The sequence below is a fragment of the Rutidosis leptorrhynchoides genome, chromosome 1 (assembly GCF_046630445.1).
Source record: "Rutidosis leptorrhynchoides isolate AG116_Rl617_1_P2 chromosome 1, CSIRO_AGI_Rlap_v1, whole genome shotgun sequence".
NCBI lineage: Eukaryota > Viridiplantae > Streptophyta > Magnoliopsida > Asterales > Asteraceae > Rutidosis > Rutidosis leptorrhynchoides.
This window is the reverse complement of record NC_092333.1, coordinates 578,152,700-578,176,772: the sequence shown is the minus strand read 5'-3', so window position 1 is coordinate 578,176,772 and position 24,073 is coordinate 578,152,700. Positions and strand designations below refer to the sequence as shown.

Below are 24,073 nucleotides of genomic sequence, written 5' to 3'. Positions count from 1 at the left end.
GATGGGGATATTCTTATATATGCATCTTGTTAATGTCGGTTACCAGGTGTTCACCATATGAATGATTTTTATCTCTATGTATGGGATGTGTATTGAAATATGAAATCTTCTGATCTATTGTTACGATTTGATATATATAGGTTAAACCTATAACTCACCAACATTTTTGTTGATGTTTAAAGCATGTTTATTCTCAGGTGAATACTAAGAGCTTCCGCTGTTGCATACTAAAATAAGGACAAGATTTGGAGTCCATGTTTGTATGATATTGTGTAAAAACTGCATTCAAGAAACTGATTTCGATGTAACATATTTGTATTGTAAACCATTATGTAATGGTCGTGTGTAAACAGGATATTTTAGATTATCATTATTTGATAATCTACATAAAGCTTTTTAAACCTTTATTTATGAAATAAAGGTTATGGTTTGTTTTAAAATGAATGCAGTCTTTGAAAAACGTCTCATATAGAGGTCAAAACCTCGCAACGAAATCAATTAATATGGAACGTTTTTAATCAATAAGAACGGGGCATTTCAGTTCTAACACCAAAACTACTTCAAAAACATCATATAAACTATATATAAACTATTTCTAACAACAATTGACACTTACAAACACATAATCATCAAGATTCAAGCTTAGTTTCATCAAAACCCCATTTTACACCCCAAACCCAATTTCTATGAATTAAACCGCGAATTCAAGTAAACAAACCTGGATAATTGCTTACAAGGATGATATGATTCAGTTCCTAAAGCCTCTTGATTCAATTCTAGCTTAGATCCAATTAGGGTTTGTGAAAGGGATGAAGTTTGGTATGGGACTAGTTTGAGAAATATCTAGAAAATGAAAAGAGTGAAGCAGATTACACTCTAAATGGGTTGTTAAAACCCATACCCCACAACACACGGGTATTTATCAGTTATCTAATATCAATCGTACTTAATTTGGTAATCTTAACGGAGTCCAAATTCAACAAATGAACCATTTCTGTGACCCTTGTCACAAACTGGTCTTAACCACATATTCAATTAATAATAAACATATTATTAAAATAAAAGCATAATTTAAACACAAATATAAACCTAAAGGCAATTAAGTAATCTTACTTCTAATCCCGGTTTCAGTCTGTTACAACTAAACCTTTTATTGGCTTTGACTATGCACAACTCATAGTTTTATATCTATCAATTTCTATTTTTTATCTAACCCTTGAATTTGTAAGTTATTTTGTCTTTCTTGATTAGGTGTACTAAGAGATTATATTTGTGTGTCTAAGTATTTTATATCATTTGCGAATTTTGAACACTTTCATTTTTGGATCATCATATCATATTTGACATGTGTTTCTAATTATTATATATCTATATCTAAAAGGTATAGAAGAAATGAATAGAAAACTTTATATGGTTCACACTTCCACCATAAAAGTTTATTTTTTTTAAATTGGCCCCACTTTTATCACCTTTATCTTTATAGTTTTAACAAACTTACCACACACTTTTCATTTTTTACCATTTAACCACAAAACCTCTCATCCACTATAAATCCACCACATATTTTTTTGCTATCTACTAACTCCTCATTATTATTATTATTATTATTATTATTATTATTATTATTATTATTATTATTATTACTATTACTATTACTATTACTATTACAAATCACCCAAAAAAATTTCCACTTTATTATTATCTAACTTTTCCCCCTTATATATATATATATATATATATATATATATATATATATATATATATATATATATATATATATATATATATAGGATCAAGAGGGAAGTAACTATTCGGGGGGAAGCGGGGGGAAGCAAAAACTTTTTTTTTCGTTTTTTGAAAAACTTTGTTCACGAACATTATAGATGAGATGAAAATATGAACATTTGGTAGAGACACTGTGTGATAAATGTTTTTATTTTGGCGGGAAAACGCTCAAAAAAGTAATATATATATAACAATTATCGTGTTTTTCGAGCGTATTTTGAGGTTTTAGCTATTGGGGTTTAGATATTAGGGTTTAGATATTAGTGTTTATAGGGTTTAGATATTAGGGTTTAGAAATTTAGGGTTTAGGGTTTAGATTTAGGGTTTAGATTTAGGATATAGATTGAGTTTTTAACACGAACGGTTTAGGGTTTAGGGTTTAGGGTTTGGTGTTTTGGGTTTATGGAATAAACCCAAAACACCAAACTCTAAACCCTAAACCCTAAACTCTAAATCGAGCTAAATTTTACTTCACAAAACATTAAAAAAAAAAATTTCATATTCTTCACGAACAATATTATCTTGAATGTTATTTTTGTCGATCGTTTTCCCGCCTAAATAATAACATTCATCACGAAGTGTCTCTTCTAAATGTTCATATTTTCGTGTGATCTTGATGCCGGAAAAAAAAAATTCAAAAAAAACGAAAACAAAAATTTTGCTTCCCCCCGATTGGTTACTTCCCCATTGATCCTGCCCCTATATATATATATATATATATATATATATATATATATATATATATATATATATATATATATATATATACACACACACACACAGTAGCTTTTCCTATTTTATTAAATAATTTGTACCGATCGTACGCCTCACTTTATTGATTGAGCATTTGGGTCTTTTCTCTCGACAAGACGAAAACTAAAATAAAAAATGATGAATAACTACTTTCACATTTATTACAAATCAATCACATAACCATTTTGGGTCCTTCCTCGACAAAAAGAAAAATAAAACAAAAAATAATAAATAGTTACTTACTAAATTATTAGATACGTAATTAATGTTAATCAAAGGTGAAGAACCGACGCAAAAGCCAGGTCGCCCCACTAGTTATACCTATATACTAAAAAAATGATGAATAGTAATCTCCAACATGCTTAAATCATTTGTACATATTGCTTACATTGTTGTACCATCAACAACACCTTTTAAACATTAAATCTACAAACACCATTCCCCATTATTATAAATAATGAACTAGTTTAATACCCGCAACCTTGCGTGTTAGAACCAGAAAATATTATCTAGAATCGATATTATATATATATATATATATATATATATATATATATATATATATATATATATATATATATATATATATATATATATATATATATATATATATATATATATATATAGTGGTAGGATCAAGAGGGAAGTAACCATTCGGGGGGAAGCGGGGGGAAGCAAAAACTTTTTTTTTTCATTTTTTGAAAAAACTTTGTTCACGAACATTATAGATGAGATGAAAATATGAACATTTAGTAGAGACACTTTGTGATAAATGTTTTTATTTTGGCGGGAAAACGCTCGAAGAAGTAATATATAACAATTATCGTGTTTTTCGAGCGTATTTTGAGGTTTTAGCTATTGGGGTTTAGATATTAGGGTTTATAGGGTTTAGATATTAGGGTTTAGAAATTTAGGGTTTAGGGTTTAGATTTAGGGTTTAGATTTAGGATTTAGATTGAGTTTTTAACACGAACGGTTTAGAGTTTAGGGTTTAGGGTTTAGGGTTTAGGGTTTGGTGTTTTGGGTTTATGGAATAAACCCAAAACACCAAACCCTAAACCCTAAACCCTAAACTCTAAATCGGGCTAAATTTTACTTCACAAAACATGAAGAAAAAAAAACGTTCATATTCTTCACGAACAATATTATCTTGAATGTTACTTTTGTCGATCGTTTTCCTGCCTAAATAATAACATTCATCACGAAGTGTCTCTTCTAAATGTTCATATTTTCGTGTGATCTTGATGCCGGAAAAAAAAAATTCAAAAAAAACGAAAAAAAAATTTGCTTCCCCCGCTTCCCCCCGATTGGTTACTTCCCCATTGATCCTGCCCCTATATATATATATATATATATATATATATATATATATATATATATATATATATATATATATATATATATATATATATATATATATATATATATATATATATATAGTGGTAGGATCAATGGGGAAGTAACCAAACGGGGGGAAGCAAAATTTGTTTTTTCTTCGTTTGTTTGAAAAAACTTTGTTCACGAACAGTATAGATTGAATGAAAATATGAACATTTAATAAAGACACTTTGTGATAAATGTTTTTTATTTTGGCGGAAAAACGCTCGAAGAATTAATATATAACAGTTATCGTGTTTTTCGAACGTATGTTGAGGTTTTAGATATTAGGGTTAGGGTTTAGAAATTTAGGGTTTAGGGTTTAGATTTAGAGTTTAGATTTAGGATTTAAATTGAGTTTTTAACACGAACGGTTTAGAGTTTAGGGTTTAGGGTTTAGGGTTTAGAGTTTGAGGTTTTGGGTTTAGGGACTAAACCCTAAACCCTAAACCCTAAACTCTAAATTGGGCTAAATTTTAATTCACAAAACATGATAAAAAAAAAACGTTAACATTCTTAGCGATCAATATTATCTTGAATGTTATTTTTGTCGATCGTTTTTTCACCTAAATAATAACATTCATCACGAAGTGCCTTTTTTAAATGTTCATATTTTCGTGTGATCTTGATGCCTAAAAAAAATTCCAAGAAAAACGAAAAGAAATTTTTTTTTGCTCCCCGATTGGTTACTTCCCCATTGATATATATATATATATATATATATATATATATATATATATATATATATATATATATATATATATATATATATATATATATAGTAGAGGGATCAAATGGGAATTTTTTTGTGTGAGAACCCTGAGAACTCAAAAATACACTGAAATTCGAGCAAAAAGGGAAAATCGAGCAAAAAAGGTGAAATTCGAGCAAAAATGGGACACGGGCGAACAAAAAACGTGCTATTTGAACAAAAAATGTGATATTCGAACAAAAAAAGGCGGGCGAACAATTTGTGTTCTACATTTTGATAGTTGAACAAAAATATGTAGAACATGTTGATATTCGAACAAAAAATGCGATATTCGAACAATTTGTGTTCTACATTTTGGTATTAGAACAAAAAAAAATTGCTCGACTATGATTTTTTTTTTGTTCGTCCGTATTTTTAATTTTTGCCCGACTTCCCTTTTTTGCTCGAATTCCCCATTTTTTGCTTGAATTTTAGTGTATTTGGGTGTATTTTGGAGTTCCTAGAGTTCTCACACTAAAAAAATTCTCACTAGATCCTCTCCCTATATATATATATATATATATATATATATATATATATATATATATATATATATATATATATATATATATATATATATAGTGGTAGGATCAAGAGGGAAGTAACGAATCGGGGGGAAGCGGGGGGAAGCAAAAACCTTTTTTTTCATTTTTTGAAAAAACTTTGTTTACGAACATTATAGATGGGATGAAAATATGAACATTTAGTAGAGACACTTTGTGATAAATATTTTTATTTTGGCGGGAAAACGCTCGAAGAAGTAATATATAACAATTATCGTGTTTTTCGAGCGTATGTTGAGGTTTTAGCTATTGAGGTTTAGATATTAGGGTATAGATATTAGGGTTTATAGGGTTTAGATATTAGGGTTTAGAAATTTAGGGTTTAGGGTTAAGATTTAAGGTTTAGATTTAGGATTTAGATTGAGTTTTTAACATGAACGGTTTAGAGTTTAGGGTTTAGGGTTTGGGGTTTGGTGTTTTGGGTTTATGGAATAAACCCAAAACACCAAACCCTAAACCCTAAACCCTAAACTCTAAATCGGGCTAAATTTTACTTCACAAAACATGAAGAAAAAAAACGTTCATATTCTTCACGAACAATATTATCTTGAATGTTATTTTTATCGATCGTTTTCCCGCATAAATAATAACATTCATCACGAAGTGTCTCTTCTAAATGTTCATATTTTCGTGTGATCTTGATGCCGGGAAAAAAAAATTCCAAAAAAAACGAAAAAAAAAAATGTTGCTTCCCCCCGCTTGGTTACTTCCCCATTGATAATGCCCCTATATATATATATATATATATATATATATATATATATATATATATATATATATATATATATATATATAATTTCCAACTCCTAACATGACCTAAATTCAATTGTGTCAATTGTGCAAAAATCATTTATGATGACACATAGGCTTACTGCAAATTAAAATGTATTTAAATTAGATGATTTCTAGTTTAGATTTGGTACCCACTATTTTAGTTTGATGTTCGGTATCCAAGGTTTTGTGTTGTATGTTTTGTGTGTGGTTTAGATGGTTCCTACTCTCGGGCTTGTCTTGTATAAAATGAAAAACAAACTTATGCAATTCAGTTCAATTTAATTACATCAATACTAACAAATATAGGGTGACACTCCCAGGCAATAAAAAATAATTTGTTTCATATAATGTTGCTTTCCTTGGCAGAACAAAAACATCAGCATGAGGACAACAAATCGATATCTAGACTACCAAAGGAATTGTATAAATATATGAGAAAGTTGAGTAAAAAGACAACCACTTGAGTTTGAAAGCAATGGGTCAAAGCAATTGTGAATGGTTATTTTCTTCTCCTAATTCTTACATCAACAATACTTTGGATATCTTCTTCATATACACAACCGATGATCATACAGCTTGTGGCCATACCGATACGCAAAGTAAGCAGCACCAGATGTTTCGAGTAATCCTTCTTTCTGTAAAACTGCATATCTGTGGTCAAATGGGTCAACATAAGTGCTTGTAATCATGGATATGACATAATAGAATTAGAGATGGAAAATGGGCAGATCAAGTTTGGTAACAGGACAAAAGAGAAGTTATGTATAGGTCATATCAAATTACAGCAATTTTTGTCAAACATTAATTAGTGTGTAAAATACTATAGTTGGAAGGTTCTATGCACTCAAAATAAACATGTGGGTGACTATCAACCTATTTGACCTATTCAACCAGTTTAGCTTCCACCTACGTATTACTTACCCATTTGACCTGACACATTTTCCACCTATTTTCAACGTCTGCTTTGAATTTTATAATAACAGATAGGATGCTTAGAAAACCAAAGCGTGAAGAGCGAATACTCAGATATGATTTACTTTTTTAACATCGTGAACCTAGCCCTGATGATATATACTAATCGAGAACTTGGAAACCCATTACAGATAAGTTGTACAATACGTCTCTCAATGTATATAAATATATAGTACCAGTGCTGGAACCATCGCAACCTAAAACCTGAAATGTCTTATCCATAAGGTGTCAAACGGATCACCCACTGAAAGTTAGTACACCTAATCTTTTGTAAAAAGCCCTTTAAAACGGGTAAGTCTATTACCAACAATAATAGTTGCTGAACCATTACCCATCTCACATGACCCACCCATTATACCACCATTTGTAATTTAGCACAAATAAATCAGTGCAATTGTGTCCAAGAAGTATGTTACAAGGGAGTTGAAAGGTAGAACACAAACACATCGCTGATGCACAAAGAAATTGCATAAAGGAGTTATGTAGGGATCAAAAGAACACCACTAGACTTTTGAAGAAGGTATCTACAGTATATAAAACCAACAACTCAAATTTTTGACACATTTTAATTTTAGAGACAAGTTCTACTCATGCAGCAACAATGATCTGCACTAACCACAAGATTTGTGGTTCTTGAGCACCTTGGATTAGGAACTAAAAATATGATAATAAGTACACACACACACACACACACACACATATATATACATATATATATATATATATACATATATATATATATATAGGGGCAGGATCAATGGGGAAGTAACCAATCGGGAGAAGCAAAAAAAAAAAAATTTCGTTTTTTTGGATATTTTTTTTCAGGCATCAAAATCACACGAAAATATGAACATTTAAAAAAGACACTTCGTGATGAATGTTATTGTTTAGGTGGGAAAACGATCGACATGAATTACATTCAAGATAATATTGATCGTGAAGAATGTTAACGAAACATTGAACCCTAAACCCTACACTATAAACCGTTCGTGTTAAAAACTCAATATAAATCCTAAATCTAAACCCTAAATCTAAACCTTAAACCCTAAATTTCTAAACCTTATAAACCCTAATATCTAAACCCTAATATCTAAACCCTAATATTTAAACCTTAATATCTAAAACCTCAAAATACGCTCGAAAAATACGATAATTGTTATATATTAATTCTTCGAGCGTTTTCCTGCCAAAATAAAAACATTTATCACAAAGTGTCTTTATCAAATGTTCATATTTTCATCCAATCTATAATATTCGTGAACAAAGTTTTTTCAAAAAACGGAAAAAAAAAAAATTTGCTTCCCTCGATTAGTTACTTCCCCCTTGATTCTACCACTATATATATATATATATATATATATATATATATATATATATATATATATATATATATATATATATATATATATATTGTGGTAGGATCAAGAGGGAAGTAACTAATCGGGGGAAGCAAAAACTAATAATGCAGTGATATATATATATATATATATATATATATATATATATATATATATATATATATATATATATATATATATATATATATATATATAAAGTATATATCTAGGAGTGAAAAGGTTATCATGGTGGGGAACCTTTAACCCCATGCACCCTTTGGATGCCAACTGTACGCGGGTCAGCACAGCCCCGGGCAAGTGTGGTCGGAACCAACCCCTGTCTCAGCGCCTAATACAACTGGTGGCCGAACCGAGATTCGAACCTTCGCCATCTAGGAGTGAATTGCCAATTGACTAGGTCAACTGAGCATTTGCGGGGCACCCTGGCCACCCAGGCTATGCCCGGATGGTTATATACAGTATATATCTAAATTTATTATTTTAGTCATAAGATACTAATAATCAGATGTAAACCATGTAACAATGCAGTGATATAAAAATAAAGTAATGAATAAAAAGTTGAAACAATAAATTTAGCAAACGCAACACAAATGTAACAATAACGACATATAAGTGGATCAATACCTTGATTGAGTTTTTGGGGAGTGTAGCTGGAGCTTCTTTAGCTGTTAATGTTCCAGAGTTGTCTTGGCTAGCCTTTTTAAATATAGATGAGATATCCTTCTCAATTAAAATATTGTAGAACTGCTTAACGAAAATGAATATGAATGGGATCTTATGCACCTATCTGACTATCTCGAATCTCGATGACCAAGCTATCGAAGTTGAGAAATTAACATACAATGACTTTTCGCTGGTTTATTGTAGCACAGTCACCAAGTACCTATATATTGTTGGTCCCTGCAAGTCCAAGCCATTCATCAGTAGCTAATACACGGTGATTTGTCGAAACGATACAAAATCACACTTTATAGGCAACTGGAACGGAATAAAATGTCAATTTCAACGCATAATAAATGGAAAGTACCTGTCCAACTTACTTTATGAAATCCGCTACAATAGGATGAGTTGTAATACCTGTTGACCACACAGCCATCCAAAAGGGTATAGTTTATATCTTTCTGGTTGAAATTTCTTTAGAACTTCTATTCAGCGAAAGTGGTAATTCTTTTGTCAAACATGCAAGCCACAAGCATGTGAAAACATAAGCATATATATGTATATATATACGAAAATTAAATTTCATTAGAGAGTCCAATGAAAGACTTACATGTTGGGTATATGGTCATTAGTCATTACATCAAGAAGTGATGTTTTTGACTAAATCTTTGACCCCTTGGTGTAGTTTTACCAAATCTTCAGACACATTTTTGTGAAGCTCGGCTGCAAACTCAACACCAGCAGGACCAACAACAAACCAGAGCATCCTGTTTCTTTCATAATTATTCATATTTGGCAGGCTCTCCTTCTCAAGAAGAACCCCCATGATTGTCTTTATTAGTCACTTGATGAAGTGGAAATCCGAATACATGCTTCAGATGCTTGCATTTTTATCTTATAAAATGCATCATGTTCCTTTAATGCAATAAGAGGAACACCACGATTTGCTATTATTGCTTTATAAACATCTTCAAGATATTTTATGTTCAAAGTTTTTTCCTACAAAGTCAGAAGAAGAAAACATAAATGATAAATAATCATAACAAATTTAGCATCACCAACTTCTAAACAAACAACCAGACATAAAACCTTATTGTTTGCATCACAAATTCTATCCCTTGCTTTCTTTCTCTTTTTAAGCAAACCTGACATTTTGATCATTATCCAGTTTCATAATTTATCAGTGGATTACCTAAGTATTAGATAAATGAATCATATTGAATTAATAATCAACCTTTGAATTCCCTCATTGTGCAGCTGCTTGTGAGCTATTTTTGTTTAGACTATTACTTAAATTATATCCAAAACACATAAATATACGGAGTAAGAACCTTTAGCTTTAGGTCCATGAATGAGGGTGAAACCAACATTAACATAATAAGGTTTATAAAACAAGTGGTTAGTACATACTAATAATAGTGAGAATCCAATGGGTTCTCAGCTTAAGACTCACAAACCAGTAGCCAACAGAGATTAACATTAAAAATCGAAGTTAAAGCGTGGTAACCGTATCCGTACATACCATCTGCTTTGTTAATATCCGCACTTCATATTGATGAAAATGCATTTATCATCTTCAATAACATAAGTTAATCTCACCCTGAATGAAAATAAAATCAATCAATAAGAATTAAAATCGTGTTATCAATTCATAATAGTGTCATAAACTTACAGTAACTTATATATGATACATATAATTTAGAAGTAAATAGAACAAATATCCATAAAATGTTCATGGTTAATCAGACCCGTAAAAAATAACCTACAAATGTAAATAACTAATCCGTGTAACACAAATTAATAAATGATGCTGACCTGCGTAAAGTGGCGGGACTCCATAAAAAAATACGTATAGGATAACACCAGCACTCCAGACATCAAGTTTCATTTTAAGACTTCAGGAACCATGAACAACGGAAACCCAACAATCGCATTTAATCTCTGACCTACAAGAAACATAAGAAGACCAGAGAAATTAAGCACCGATGATGTCTTATGAAAATGGTCATATTAATATGCTATTAACTGCGATCACCTTATGTGTACATGGTGTGAATGAAAATGACAACAGATTTTATAAATCGAAACCCTATCTATTTTGTTTGAATCGAAACTTAATAGGAGTAGCACTTTGTTTTTCTGGAAACCCTAAATTGTTGGAGAGAATATATGATGAATTCCAATCGATGAACTCGATGAACAGATAAAATCATTAGGGTAAAATGCAATGACCGATAAAAATTCTTCATGATACAAATGGGTAGTTACGGATGGGGATTCACAAATGGGAGTTAGAAGTGGGAAGTTACATTTGTGTTTCTGGATTTGAGATTAATAACGAACGATCGGTTAGTTGTGTGGTTGGGGTTAGATTTGGGCATAGATTACAGGCGGTTATATAAAACAGTTTTGGATGTATCAGTTTTGTTGAAAGATCGATGGGTTATATGTGACTTGGTAGATGGGTATTTTAGGAAAGAGACTTAATTTTGACATCAGACAGAGTATTCTGAAGTAAGATAAATGCTGGTCATTAGATTACCTCCAAAAAAAACCTAATCTAAGGGTTGGGATTGGTTGCAATAGGGAGATATTGAAAAACCTAAGGTAAATAGGGTTTTGTTATGATAGATAGCGTAGAAGTGTAGATGTAGAAGTGTAGATACTAACCTCCAACATGTTTAAATCATTTGTACCTCTTGCTTACATATTTGTACTATCAAGAACACCACTTACCTCCAACATGCTTAAACCATTTGTACCTCTTGCTTACATATTTGTACCATCAATAACACCCCTTAAACATCAACTCCACAACCACTATTCTCTATTATTATTATTAATTTATTATTATTATTGTTATTATTGTTATTATTATCTTTTCTAAAAAGGCAATTTTTTAAAAAATATTTTTTAACTTCGGGTTTTTTACCCAATTCAATTTTTCCTTTTGCTTATATGTTTGTCCTTTTTTTTCGCAATCGAAATTTAACAAACGTTCATCGACGCAACGCGAGAGCACCCCGACTAGTTATTACTATTAACTATGATTGATAGTATTATATTGATGCATATTTGTCTGTGTTTGTTTTTTGATGATTTAATGGTAGACCCTTTAGTTTCACATTTATATTTGTTCTACGTTTTATTTTAATGTTTTATTTATAATTTATATGTATATATAATATATTATATATATTTCACTCAAAAATCATGTGTATCAGGTTTTAAAATAAAATATCATTTATTTCTTTTTATCCTTTTAAAGTTTCAAGGATTGAATTTTAGCTCTCTGCTTAGTTTACACGGGTACATGAATTTGAAGTTATAGCAAACACTACAAATGATTTTGTTTATTATGCATACGAATTTAAAATTGATTATATCGAGTCTTAATTAACTTTTTATGTGTGAATACTTAGCTTATGTTATTTGGTGGTGATCCTTTTTTGTATTCGTAAATGAAATGATTTATATGTACAGTATCGTGACTTACATATTATTTTATTATATTACAACACTTTGTTGTCCAAGTGTAGTTATATTTTATTATTATTACAATATATGGTAAAATAATTCATTACTTTCATATGAAGTTATTTCCTACATATACTAATAGCCACACAAGTTCTTGTAGTTTCAATGTATTTAGAATATAGCTACACAAGTTCTTGTAGTTTCAATGTATTTAGAATGTAGTTTTACGTTTGCGTTCACACTACATCCGGTCCCTCATCTTTGCCTCATTTTACACAATGACCCCTCAAACTTACTTTTTCTTGGGGGTAAAAAGTGTAAATATACAATTTTATTAAAATAAAAAAAACTAACTCCACCCGAATTTTTAACGGGCCCTATCTTTTCGCTCGATGCGGGTTAAATTTTTCCGAGCCCACCGTTCAACTCAAAAAAATCCTACGAACACAACGGGACTAACTATACGCGAAACGGACACTAAAAAAAAACGTTCAATACCTCGGACTATATTCAATACATATACACACCTATAACACGCTCCGTTAACTATAAATACGCAACCCAAAGGCCCCGCGGCATCGCGCGGGCTCATTTTTCTAGTTTCAGCTAAAAATTGATGTAAACTAAATATAAGACCATGATGTAAGTACACATACTTTATGATGTTCAAAATATTTATGTAAAAATGAGAATTGAAGCTCATTTTGTATTGTAGAAACCGATTAAAATAGATTGATATTAATTGTAGATATAAATTTTGTTAATTTGTTTTGTAATGATATAAGAATCTATATATGAATTCATATAATATCATAATATGATGATCGGTTTGAAACCAATATATGGAATAAAATGATATATTATAAATAATATTACATTTGAGCAAATCCAAGTTAATATTCATTTACAGTACCCTTTCCAAAAATATTAATTGTTAATTGTTAATTATTATATATCATACAATTTACACAAATTTAAAAGTGGCTGAGTGGTTTTTTGCGTCCCTTTCTATACGATTGGTCAAGGGTTCGAACTACCACATTTTATTTCCCTTTATTTTTTTCCTTATTAACTCTTCAATCCCATTTCTTCTAAACTTTTCCATATTTCACCTCTTAATGTTTTAAATTACTATTTCAAATCTCCCCCTTCATTCTTACAATATTTAATTACTTCTATTATTTTTTACCTTTACCACTTTTTTATATATTTTTTTTATTAAATTTTTTTTTTCAATTCTTTTTTCCTCCTCTATTTCTTTACAATTTATTTCCCTTCTTCCACATTTTACTATTAAATAACTACAATATTTAAATTATGTTTACTTTACTTATCGTTACAAAATATATTTTCCTTTGATTTCGTTAAGGTTATTAACGTTTAATGATTTAATTTAAAACATAAGCCGTGTACAACGAAAAATTCGCTAACTATGTTATATATAAAAAATAAGTTGTCCGTCGCCGCATCGCGCGGCTGACCCAAAACTAGTTAAATCAAAATGACCATGTAATATAAGAAGATGGTAACCTCATCAAGTAATTTCCCAGGTCGTTTTCATGTTCGTTCGTGTTTGGTTAACGGGCCAACATGTTAATTCGGCTAAAACAATCTTAAATCGAACTTGATTTCTTATGATATAAAAAAAAAAAAAAAAGTATATAAGCAATTCTACATACAATACAAACAGGTGGGGTTAGATAGCCATTTGACAAACCCACATGGTATACTCTAAACATGAAATGCCTAAAACTTAACAGCTCCCTTGAGATTTATCTTATTGATTATGAAACCTAAAGTTTCAATCTTCGACCTTTAACAATTCAAACCACGAGTTATAATATGGATCATGACGTGAAACACACGAGCATTGTCTTCTAGTATTGGTAGTTTATGAGCAGTTTTTTTTTTTTTCATGTAGTGGCTATTTATTGTTAATGTACAGTCAACTATTGTTTGTTTTAATTTTTTAATAGGATAGTTCTAAGGGCTATGTATAAAAAAAGGTAGTGATATTTTCAAACTCAAAAATGATAGATCCACACTTATCTCATACAATCTTCCATTTCAATAATACTTTCAAATAAATCTAATATAAAATAAGTATAATACATCATTTAAATATATTTTAGGTATTTTAAGTGAATTTATCAATTGAAATAGTGGAAATATCATATAACCCATAAAAAATCCTTGATTATATTACATGATTGAAAGTTAAAATATAAAATTGATCAAGGTAAAAAAAAAATATAGATTACAAATACTATAAACCTAGTTTTTCTATTTCTCTCATAATATTTAATTCGATATATTTGATTCTTCGAACTGTATCTCTTCGGAGTATATATTGGTGTAAAATAATTTGTGCAAACCGAGTTTTCCGTTTCTGTGACTATAATTTCATAAACCTTGTTTTTTTTCTCTTTCCCTCATAAGGAGTAATATTTAATTCGATATCTTTAAACCTCTATCTCTGCTTGTATTTTTTCGAAGGCGATATGGCAAAAACACCGGCGATCGGAATAGATTTAGGGACAACGTACTCATGCGTTGCTGTTTGGCAAAACAATCGCATTGAAGTCATTGTTGGGGTGCAAACCTATCCCACATAGGAGGGAGACAAAAACAAATGTATGTATATAAGTCTAAGGGGAAGTCCCTCTAATACCAACTGGTTTTAGAAAAGGATGGACTCTTGGGCTTATATTGCAGGACATTGTGTTTGGGCTATGCGATCTTACAAATGGTATCAGAGCTAGGCTATAGCCCGATGTGGTGGACGATTGTGGCGCACCCCTGAACGCACGGTGCGACATGGCACACCCCTCAGTTTGCCAACGATAATGGAGCCATGGTGCCTTATATCGAAAGTCTTCCTTCCCAAGGCGTGGAAGTGCGGCGTGTCCCGATGGTGAAAGAAAAGTGAAAGAAAGAGATCGGCGGTATAAGAGGCGTGTCCCGGTAGTGAAAGAAAAGTGAAAGAAAAAAGAGACCGGTGATATAAGATGGCGGGAGTATCGTTGAAGGGGAGGCTCGGTGATGTGGTCTTCGGTTTGAGGGGAGGATTGTTGGGGTGCAAACCTATCCCACATAGGAGGGAGACAAAAACAAATGTATGTATATAAGTCTAAGGGGAAGTCCCTCTAATACCAATTGGTTTTAGAAAAGGATGGACTCTTGGGCTTATATTGCAGGACATTGTGTTTGGGCTATGCGATCTTACAAATGGTATCAGAGCTTGGTTCGACAAGATGATGGCCAACAATGTCATCACATTTCCTCGCCTCACAAAGGATAATTATGATCGATGGAGCATCCAAATGAAGACCTTCCTAGGTGGACAAGACTTATGGGAGATTGTGGAGGAAGGCTATGAGGAACCTACTGAAAAAGGTTCTCTCAGTAAGGAGAAAAAACTATTGAAGACCAACGATCAAAAGGCTCTTTCCATCATCCAACAAAGTGTAGATGATGGAGCTTTTGAGAAAATTGCAAGTGCAACCACCGCCAAGAAAGCATGGGAGATCTTGGAGAATTCTTATAAGGGAGTTGATAAGGTGAAAAAGGTTCGACTACAAACACTACGAGGTGAGTTCGAATCCTTAAATAAGAAAGACTCATAATCAATTTCTGATTATTTTACAAGAGTCTTGGCGGTTGTTAATCAATTAAAGAGGAATGGTGAAACTCTAAGTGATGTAAGAGTCATTGAGAAGATTCTTAGATCATTAGATTCAAAATTCGACTATATAGTCGTAGCCATCGAAGAATCTAAAGATCTAGAATCAATGACCATCGATGAACTCATGGGTTCACTACAAGCCCATGAAGAGAGGTTCAATAAGAAAAATAAGGAGCCTTTGGAGCAAGCTTTACAAGCAAAACTCTCTTTCAAGGAAGAGAGCAGTGAAAAGACTCATCAAACGAGTCAACAAGGTCGTGGTCAAGTACGTGGCCGAGGACGAGGACAAGGATATATCAAATGTGGAGGTTATAGTTCTTATAGAAATGAAGAAAGAAGTCAAAATTTTCACCCGACAAGAGGTCGCGGGAGAGGCTACACAAGTAGAAGGCCAAGGTATGACAATTCTCAAACCAAATGCTATAATTGTCATAAATTTGGCCACTATGCTTCGGAATGCGAGAAATCAAACAATTACGTGCAAGAAAGAGCAAATTTAGTGCAAGAAGATACCGAAGCCGTGAAAAACACTTTGTTACTAGCATGCAAATGTGGAGATAACGGAGAATCAAATTTGTGGTATCTCGACACGGGTGCAAGCAACCATATGTGCGGTGACAAAAACATGTTTGTGGAGTTAGACGAGGTAATTAGTGGAAATATCACCTTCGGAGATTCCTCTAAGGTCCCGGTTAAAGGTAAAGGTAAGATTCTCATCCGCTTGAAAAATGGAAGGCATCAATTTATCTCTAACGTGTATTATGTGCCCAATATGAAGACGAATATACTGAGTATTGGACAACTCTTAGAGAAAGGCTATGATATTCACATGATGAATCGTACCCTTTCTTTAAGAGACCAAAAAGGAGGTTTGATTGCTAAGGTGCCAATGTCAACGAATAGGATGTTTATGCTAAATATTCAACATGACATTCCAAGATGTTTAAAAGCATGTTTCAAAGATAATTCTTGGCTTTGGCACATGAGATACGGGCACTTAAATTTTGGAGGCTTAAAATTATTATCAAGTAAAGGAATGGTGAAGGGTTTACCTCCAATTAATCATCCGGATCAAATATGTGAGGGATGCCTTCTAGGAAAGCACTTCCGAAATAGTTTTCCAACAGAAGCTTCTAGTAGAGCGAAGAAACCTCTAGAACTTATTTACACGGATGTGTGTGGACCCATAAGCCCACCGTCTTTTGGTAAAAATAGATATTTTCTTCTATTCATTGATGATTTTAGTCGAAAGACATGAGTCTATTTTCTAAAAGAGAAGTCGGAAGCTTTTGAAATGTTCAAGAAGTTTAAAGCATTTGTGGAGGATCAAAGTGGTCTCACCATAAAGGCGATGAGATCCGATCGTGGAGGAGAGTTCACATCCAAGGAATTCAAGGAATTTTGCGACAACAATGGGTTACGACATCCTCTAACACTTCCGTATTCACCTCAACAAAATGGTGTTGCGGAAAGAAAAAATAAGACCATTCTTGATATGGCTCGGAGTATGTTAAAGAGCAAAAGGATGCCTAAGAAGTTTTGGGCTGAGGCAGTGGACTGTGCGATCTATCTAGCAAATCGCTCGCCCACTAGAAGCGTCAAGAACAAAACGCCCATTGAAGCTTGGAGTGGAAGGAAGCCAGGCATCTCACACCTTCGAGTGTTCGGAAGTGTGGCATATGCTCATGTGCCAGATCAGAAGAGGACGAAGCTCGATGATAAAAGCGAGAAACTCATATTCGTGGGCTATGACTCAAGTTCGAAGGGTTACAAGTTATACAATCCCAAGACCGGTAAAGTAATCTCAAGTCGAGATGTGGTGTTCGATGAAGAAGCAACATGGGATTGGAATGTTCCCGAAGAGGAGAACTACGACTTTCTCCCTTATCCATTCGAAAGTACTGCAAGGAACGAAGAATATCTAGAAGTTCAAGAACCTTCTAGTACACCATCTCCGCACTCTCCACGTACTCCAACCACTACACCTAATGAAGTGACACCAACATCAGGAGGAGAATCAAGTAGGCTACAACATCACACAAGGAGCATTAGGGAGTTGTATGAGGTAACCCAGCCTATGGAGGATCTATCATTGTTCTGCCTTCTTGCCGATTGTGAGCCAATAAGTTATGAAGACGCAACAAAAAGCCAAAAGTGGAAACTTGCTATGGACGAAGAGATTCAAGCAATCGAGAAGAATAATACGTGGGATCTTGCCACACTACCAAAGGGACATAAGGCTATTGGTGTAAAATGGGTGTACAAGGCCAAGAAGAATTCCAAAGGTGAAGTTGAAAGATATAAGGCAAGGTTGGTGGCGAAGGGATATAGTCAACAAGCTGGCATAGACTATGACGAGGTATTTGCTCCCGTCGCTCGTCTAGAAACTATAAGATTGATAATCTCACTTGCGGCTCAACATAATTGGAAGATTTATCAAATGGATGTCAAATCCGCATTCCTTAATGGCCACTTAGAAGAAGAAGTCTATATAGAACAACCTTTGGGATACATCGTGAAAGGCCAAGAGAATAAGGTGCTAAAATTAAAAAAGGCCTTATACGGGTTGAAGCAAGCGCCTCGGGCATGGAATAGCAGGATAGACAAGTATTTCCAGCAGAATGACTTTACGAAATGCCCCCATGAGCATGCCCTCTACACCAAAGTTAGCAATGATGGAGATGTTATGATTGTGTGCCTATACGTGGATGACTTGATATTCACCGGTAGTAATCCCAAAATGTTTGAGGAGTTCAAGAAAGCAATGGTTCGGGAGTTCGAGATGACCGACATTGGACTTATGGCTTACTATCTTGGGATCGAGGTAAAACAAAAGAAAGAAGGAATATTCATATCCCAAGAAGGTTATGCGAATGAGGTGCTCAAGAAGTTTAAGATGAATGACTGCAAGTCAATGAACACACCGGTGGATTGCAATCTCAAATTGTCAAAAGATGATGAAGGATACTTGGTGGACCCAACACAATACAAGAGTTTGGTTGGAAGTCTGAGGTACCTAACCTGCACGAGGCCAGATATTCTCTACGGAGTTGGACTAGTAAGTCGATACATGGAAGCACCTACAATAAATCACTTGAAGGCGGCCAAGAGGATACTTCGCTACATCAAAGGTACGATTGACTATGGGCTGTTTTATTCACCTTCTGATCACTTTAAACTAGTTGGATACAGTGATAGTGATTGGGCTGGAGACATAGATGATCGTAAGAGTACGAGTGGTTTCGTGTTCTGTATGGGAGATACAGCGTTCACATGGAGCTCGAAGAAGCAACCCATTGTGACTCTGTCAACCTGTGAAGCCGAGTTTGTAGCAGCAACATCATGCACCTGTCATGCAGTATGGCTCAGGAAGTTACTAAATAAGCTTAAGTTTTTTCAAAAGGAACCTACAGAGATATATGTGGATAACAAGTCTACGATTGCTCTAGCAAAGAATCCAGTCTTCCATGATCGAAGCAAACACATCGATACAAAATACCATTACATAAGGGAGTGTGTTACAAATAAAGAGGTGCAGATAAAGTACGCGAAGTCACTTGACCAAGTTGCTGATATTTTCACAAAGCCTCTAAAACACGAGACGTTTCAGAGATTACGGAATATGCTCGGAGTAACGAAATCAAGTTTAAGGGGGGCTGTTGAAAAATAAACTTGATTTTGGGCTATGTGTTTTGGATATGGGCTTGCAAGTATACAAGTATATGGATCAAGATTGTAGTCCATATCTAGAAACTTCTTGTAATATTTAGTAGTGAAAGTGTGTAGAATGTGTGTAGAAACATCTTGTAAAATATCTAAGATAATATTTAGGAAATATCTAGATAATACTTAGAAAATATCTAGATATAAGTAGATGATGGAGAGTTCTAGACTACTCCATTGAGTAGTATAAATAGAGGGCTTCACCCCTCATTTGTAATCAAGCAAAGCAAAGCAAATCAAGTAATAAACAAAGCCTTCAAGATCAATCAAACATCTAAATCATCAATCCTCTCTTCCACAAATAATATACATAACCTCCTATTTCCAACAGTCATCCCCAATGAACAAGGCAATCGAACCACTCCTTCTTGCGTTGCTTTTACTGACTCTGATCGTTTGATCGGTGACGCAGCAAAGAACCAAATCACCAGGAACTCTACAAACACGGTTTTCGGTATAATCTTTTTTATTATATATTTAATCGTCTCAGTTACGTAAAACTTATTTAGTACGAGTATTTGAAACGGAAGTGGTTAGTTTGATTCGTAAAAAAAGTATTTATCGATGGCTTGATACTACTAGTACCAATGAATTATTTAAAAACACTTTCAGGAATAGTACATAGCGGAATTTTTTTTTTGCAGCATGTTTGCAACTTATATATGTTATTATTTTTTTTCCTTGTTTTTTGGAATGTCCGTTAAGGTTAATTAACATATGGTATAGTTAATTATAACATGTGTTGATTATTGAACTTTGCAGATGCTAAAAGACTAATTGGAAGGAGGTATTCTGATGCTAGCGTACAGACTGACATGAAAGTTGGAAGGAGGTATTCTGATGCTAGCGTACAGACTGACATGAAAGTTTGGCCTTTCAAGATTGTAGAAGGAAATAATGGTAAGCCAATGATTGAAGTAACGTATCAGGGTGTTACGAAGCTGATTTCTGCTGAAGAAATTTCATCCATGGTGCTAACAAAGATGAAAGAGATAGCTGATAGACACCTTAATGACAATGTGAAATCTGCAGTAATCACAGTGCCCGCTTATTTTGACGATTTAAAACGACAAGCCACTAAAGATGCAGCTACTGTTGCTGGCCTTGATGTTTTGCGCTTGATCAGTGAACCGACTGTAGCAGCTGTAGCTTACGGTCTGGACCAGAAGTCCAAAATCGCCGGTGCAAAAAATGTGGTTATATTTGACTTAGGGGGTGGTACGTTTGATGTATCTCTTGTTATCATTAATAAAGGGAAGTTTGAGGTTAAGGGTGTTAGTGGTGACGCTCATTTAGGTGGTGAGGATTTTGATAATCAAATGATGGATCACTTTGTTGTGGAATTTAATAGGAAAGAAAAGAAAGATATTAGCAAGAATCCACGAGCATTAGCGAGGCTGAGAGTGGCTTGTGAGAGAGCAAAGAGGATTCTCTCTTCAACAACTTTTACTATTATAGAAGTTGACTGCTTGTATGATGGCGTTGATTTTTCAGCAAAAATTACTCGGGCTAAGTTTGAGGAGTTGAATATGGATTTCTTTAATAAGTGTATGGAAATTGTAAATAAATGTCTTGAAGATGCAAAATGGGATAAGAAAATGGTGGATGAGGTGGTACTGGTTGGTGGGTCCACAAGGATTCCAAAGGTTCAACAAATGTTACAGGAATTTTTTGAAGGTAAAGACTTGTGCAAGACAGTCAATCCTGATGAGGCTGTTGCGTATGGTGCAGCTGTTTTGGCTGCAAAAATTAGTGGTAAGAGGAATCAAATGGTTCAAGAATTGACGTTGTCAGATGTCACCCCTCTTTCACTTGGTTATCATGCTGTAGGAGACGTCATGAGTGTTATGATCCCAAAAAATACTCCCATACCTGTTATTAGAGAGCGTACGGTGACTACAGTTGTTGACTACCAAAGTAATTTTTATTTCAAGGTTTATCAGGGAGAGAGAAGTAAAGTGACAGACAACATTTATCTCGGTGAATTTATTCTTCATAACATTCCTGTAGCCCTTAGGGGTATTGCAAAAGCAAAGGTTCAGTTTGAAATTGATGTCGATGGTCTTTTGAAAGTTTCTGCTGAGGAACTGATTACTGGTCAGAAGACCGACGTCAAAATCACCAATGGTAAGAGAAGTATTTCAAAGGAAGAAATTGATAAGATGTTGAATGACGCAAAAAAATTCAAAGTTGAGGATCAAAACTACCGAAAGAAAGTGGAGGCCTATAACGATTTGGAGTATTATGTTTATCTCATGAAAAGAAGAGTGAATGATGACAACGTCAGGAAGATGCTAAGTCCGCAAAATTTAAGGAAGATTGATGATTTGGTCGCGGGTGCAATGGTGTGGCTTGAAATATATAAACTAGTAGAAATTGATGTGATTGCAGTTGCAGAAAAGAAGAAGAAACTGGAATGTGCCTTCAACGCAATAATTGGTCCGTTTATGTAAGGGTGAGAAGGGAGCTTCATTGACATGTACCAGTGTACATGATTCGTGATGCTTTAAGAATCCATATGAACCTTTAATTTTTTATTTTTTTTTTTTATTTGGGATTTGTTTCATCTTTTATGATCAGATTTGATCTTCATCTTTTATGTCACCAACTACTATACTGCCTCAGTTGTTTGGTAATTTTAGTCACTTCTCCTTTAATTGCTATTATTTGGTGATGTTCTAAATATTTTCCTTTGTATAACCTATTTTTGATTTGGAAGTTAGTTGATGTCTTTTTGTTCTACTGCATAAGTTTTTAATTCCTTACCAATTTACTCATTACTGCATCATCTGGTCTGATTTGTTTTGGATCCATGTTACTCTTTTGTATTCCAACTTGGTATGAAGTATTCAATAACATCAACAAGTTAGGTTGTAGCCAATTATTATTGGTTGGTTCACTTTAAGTGGAATTTTAAAAATACAGTTTTCACCTTTGATTCTGGCAGTCATATATATAGATGTTTACTGGATATTTTAAGTTGATGGTGAATCTGGTTAACTAAAGAATAATTTAATTTTGCATCAAGGCAAGTGTGGAATTCAATAGATTGGTTAGTTGTGTTGTGAATTTTTATCAGGTAACCCACCTGATCCTGACAATGAAGTTTATGATTTCAGATAATCAGAGCAGTATCAATTATAGTTTAGTTGTAGAATGCAGATGTATGTATGGAACCATATACTGATGATATCTGTGTTTATTTCGTAAGTTCTTCCACCAATGCCCGAAAAAGTTAATTTTCCTATATATATATATATATATATATATATATATATATATATATATATATATATATATATATATATATATATTTTTTTTTTTTGGGCAAACTGAGAAACTTATTGTGAGAATGTAAAGGTATAGATTAATTTAATGTGATAATTAGGTTTATATTAGTTTAATGTTATGAGTGGATGAATTAGTAAAAAAAGTATATGAAGACTTTGTAATTTGAAAGGTGAGTTTTTATTACTTGAAATTGTGTTTAGTGTTTTTTTACATACAATTTGGAAGGCATCAAGCCTATTTATAGGCTTCAATGGAGACTTCCATTTTTATCTAGAATTTTCTGATTTTTTTTGTCTAGCTATCCTTCTATCACCTTCTAGTTAACTTCTTCTAAAATATCTTATAATTAATATCTAATGTCACTTTTAATTCTAGATTAGTATAGAAAAACATTAGTATCTTAACACTCCTCCTTAATGTTTTTCGGTGTTACTCCGAGCATGTTGCGTAGGAACTCGAACTTGGGTCTTGGTAGTGCTTTAGTGAAAATATCTGCAATCTGCTCTTCGGTCTTGCAGTATTTTAATTCAATATATTTCTTGGCTGAGCTTTCTCGCAGAAAGTGATACTTGATGTCAATGTGTTTTGTTCTACCATGAAACACTGGATTCTTTGCCATCGCGATCGCGGACTTGTTGTCGCAGAATATTTTTGTAGCTTCATCTTGTTTCTCGCCCATGTCTTCTAGTATTCTTCTTAGCCATATAGCTTGATTAGCTGAGTTTGCGGCTGCGACGTACTCGGCTTCGGCTGACGATTGTGCCACCGTTTCTTGTTTCTTTGATGTCCATGAGAATACACCAGATCCAAGAGTGAATGCGTATCCGGAAGTACTTCTCATGTCATCCACCGATCCTGCCCAATCACTATCAGTGTATCCATGAAGCTTCGAGTCTGGATAGCA

General features: G+C 33.3%; 1 protein-coding gene across 1 annotated transcript; it reads left to right on the top strand.

Moving 5' to 3' along the window:
* Positions 1–14,989: 14,989 nt before the first annotated feature.
* On the top strand, positions 14,990–22,331 carry LOC139845532 (heat shock cognate 70 kDa protein-like). The gene is made up of 5 exons (XM_071835787.1): positions 14,990–15,052; position 16,120; positions 20,210–20,332; positions 20,641–20,665; positions 20,711–22,331. Exon 5 carries the CDS (start codon positions 20,739–20,741, stop codon positions 22,329–22,331), a length of 1,593 nt encoding a protein of 530 aa, XP_071691888.1. The 5' UTR covers positions 14,990–15,052; position 16,120; positions 20,210–20,332; positions 20,641–20,665; positions 20,711–20,738.
* Positions 22,332–24,073: the final 1,742 nt, after the last annotated feature.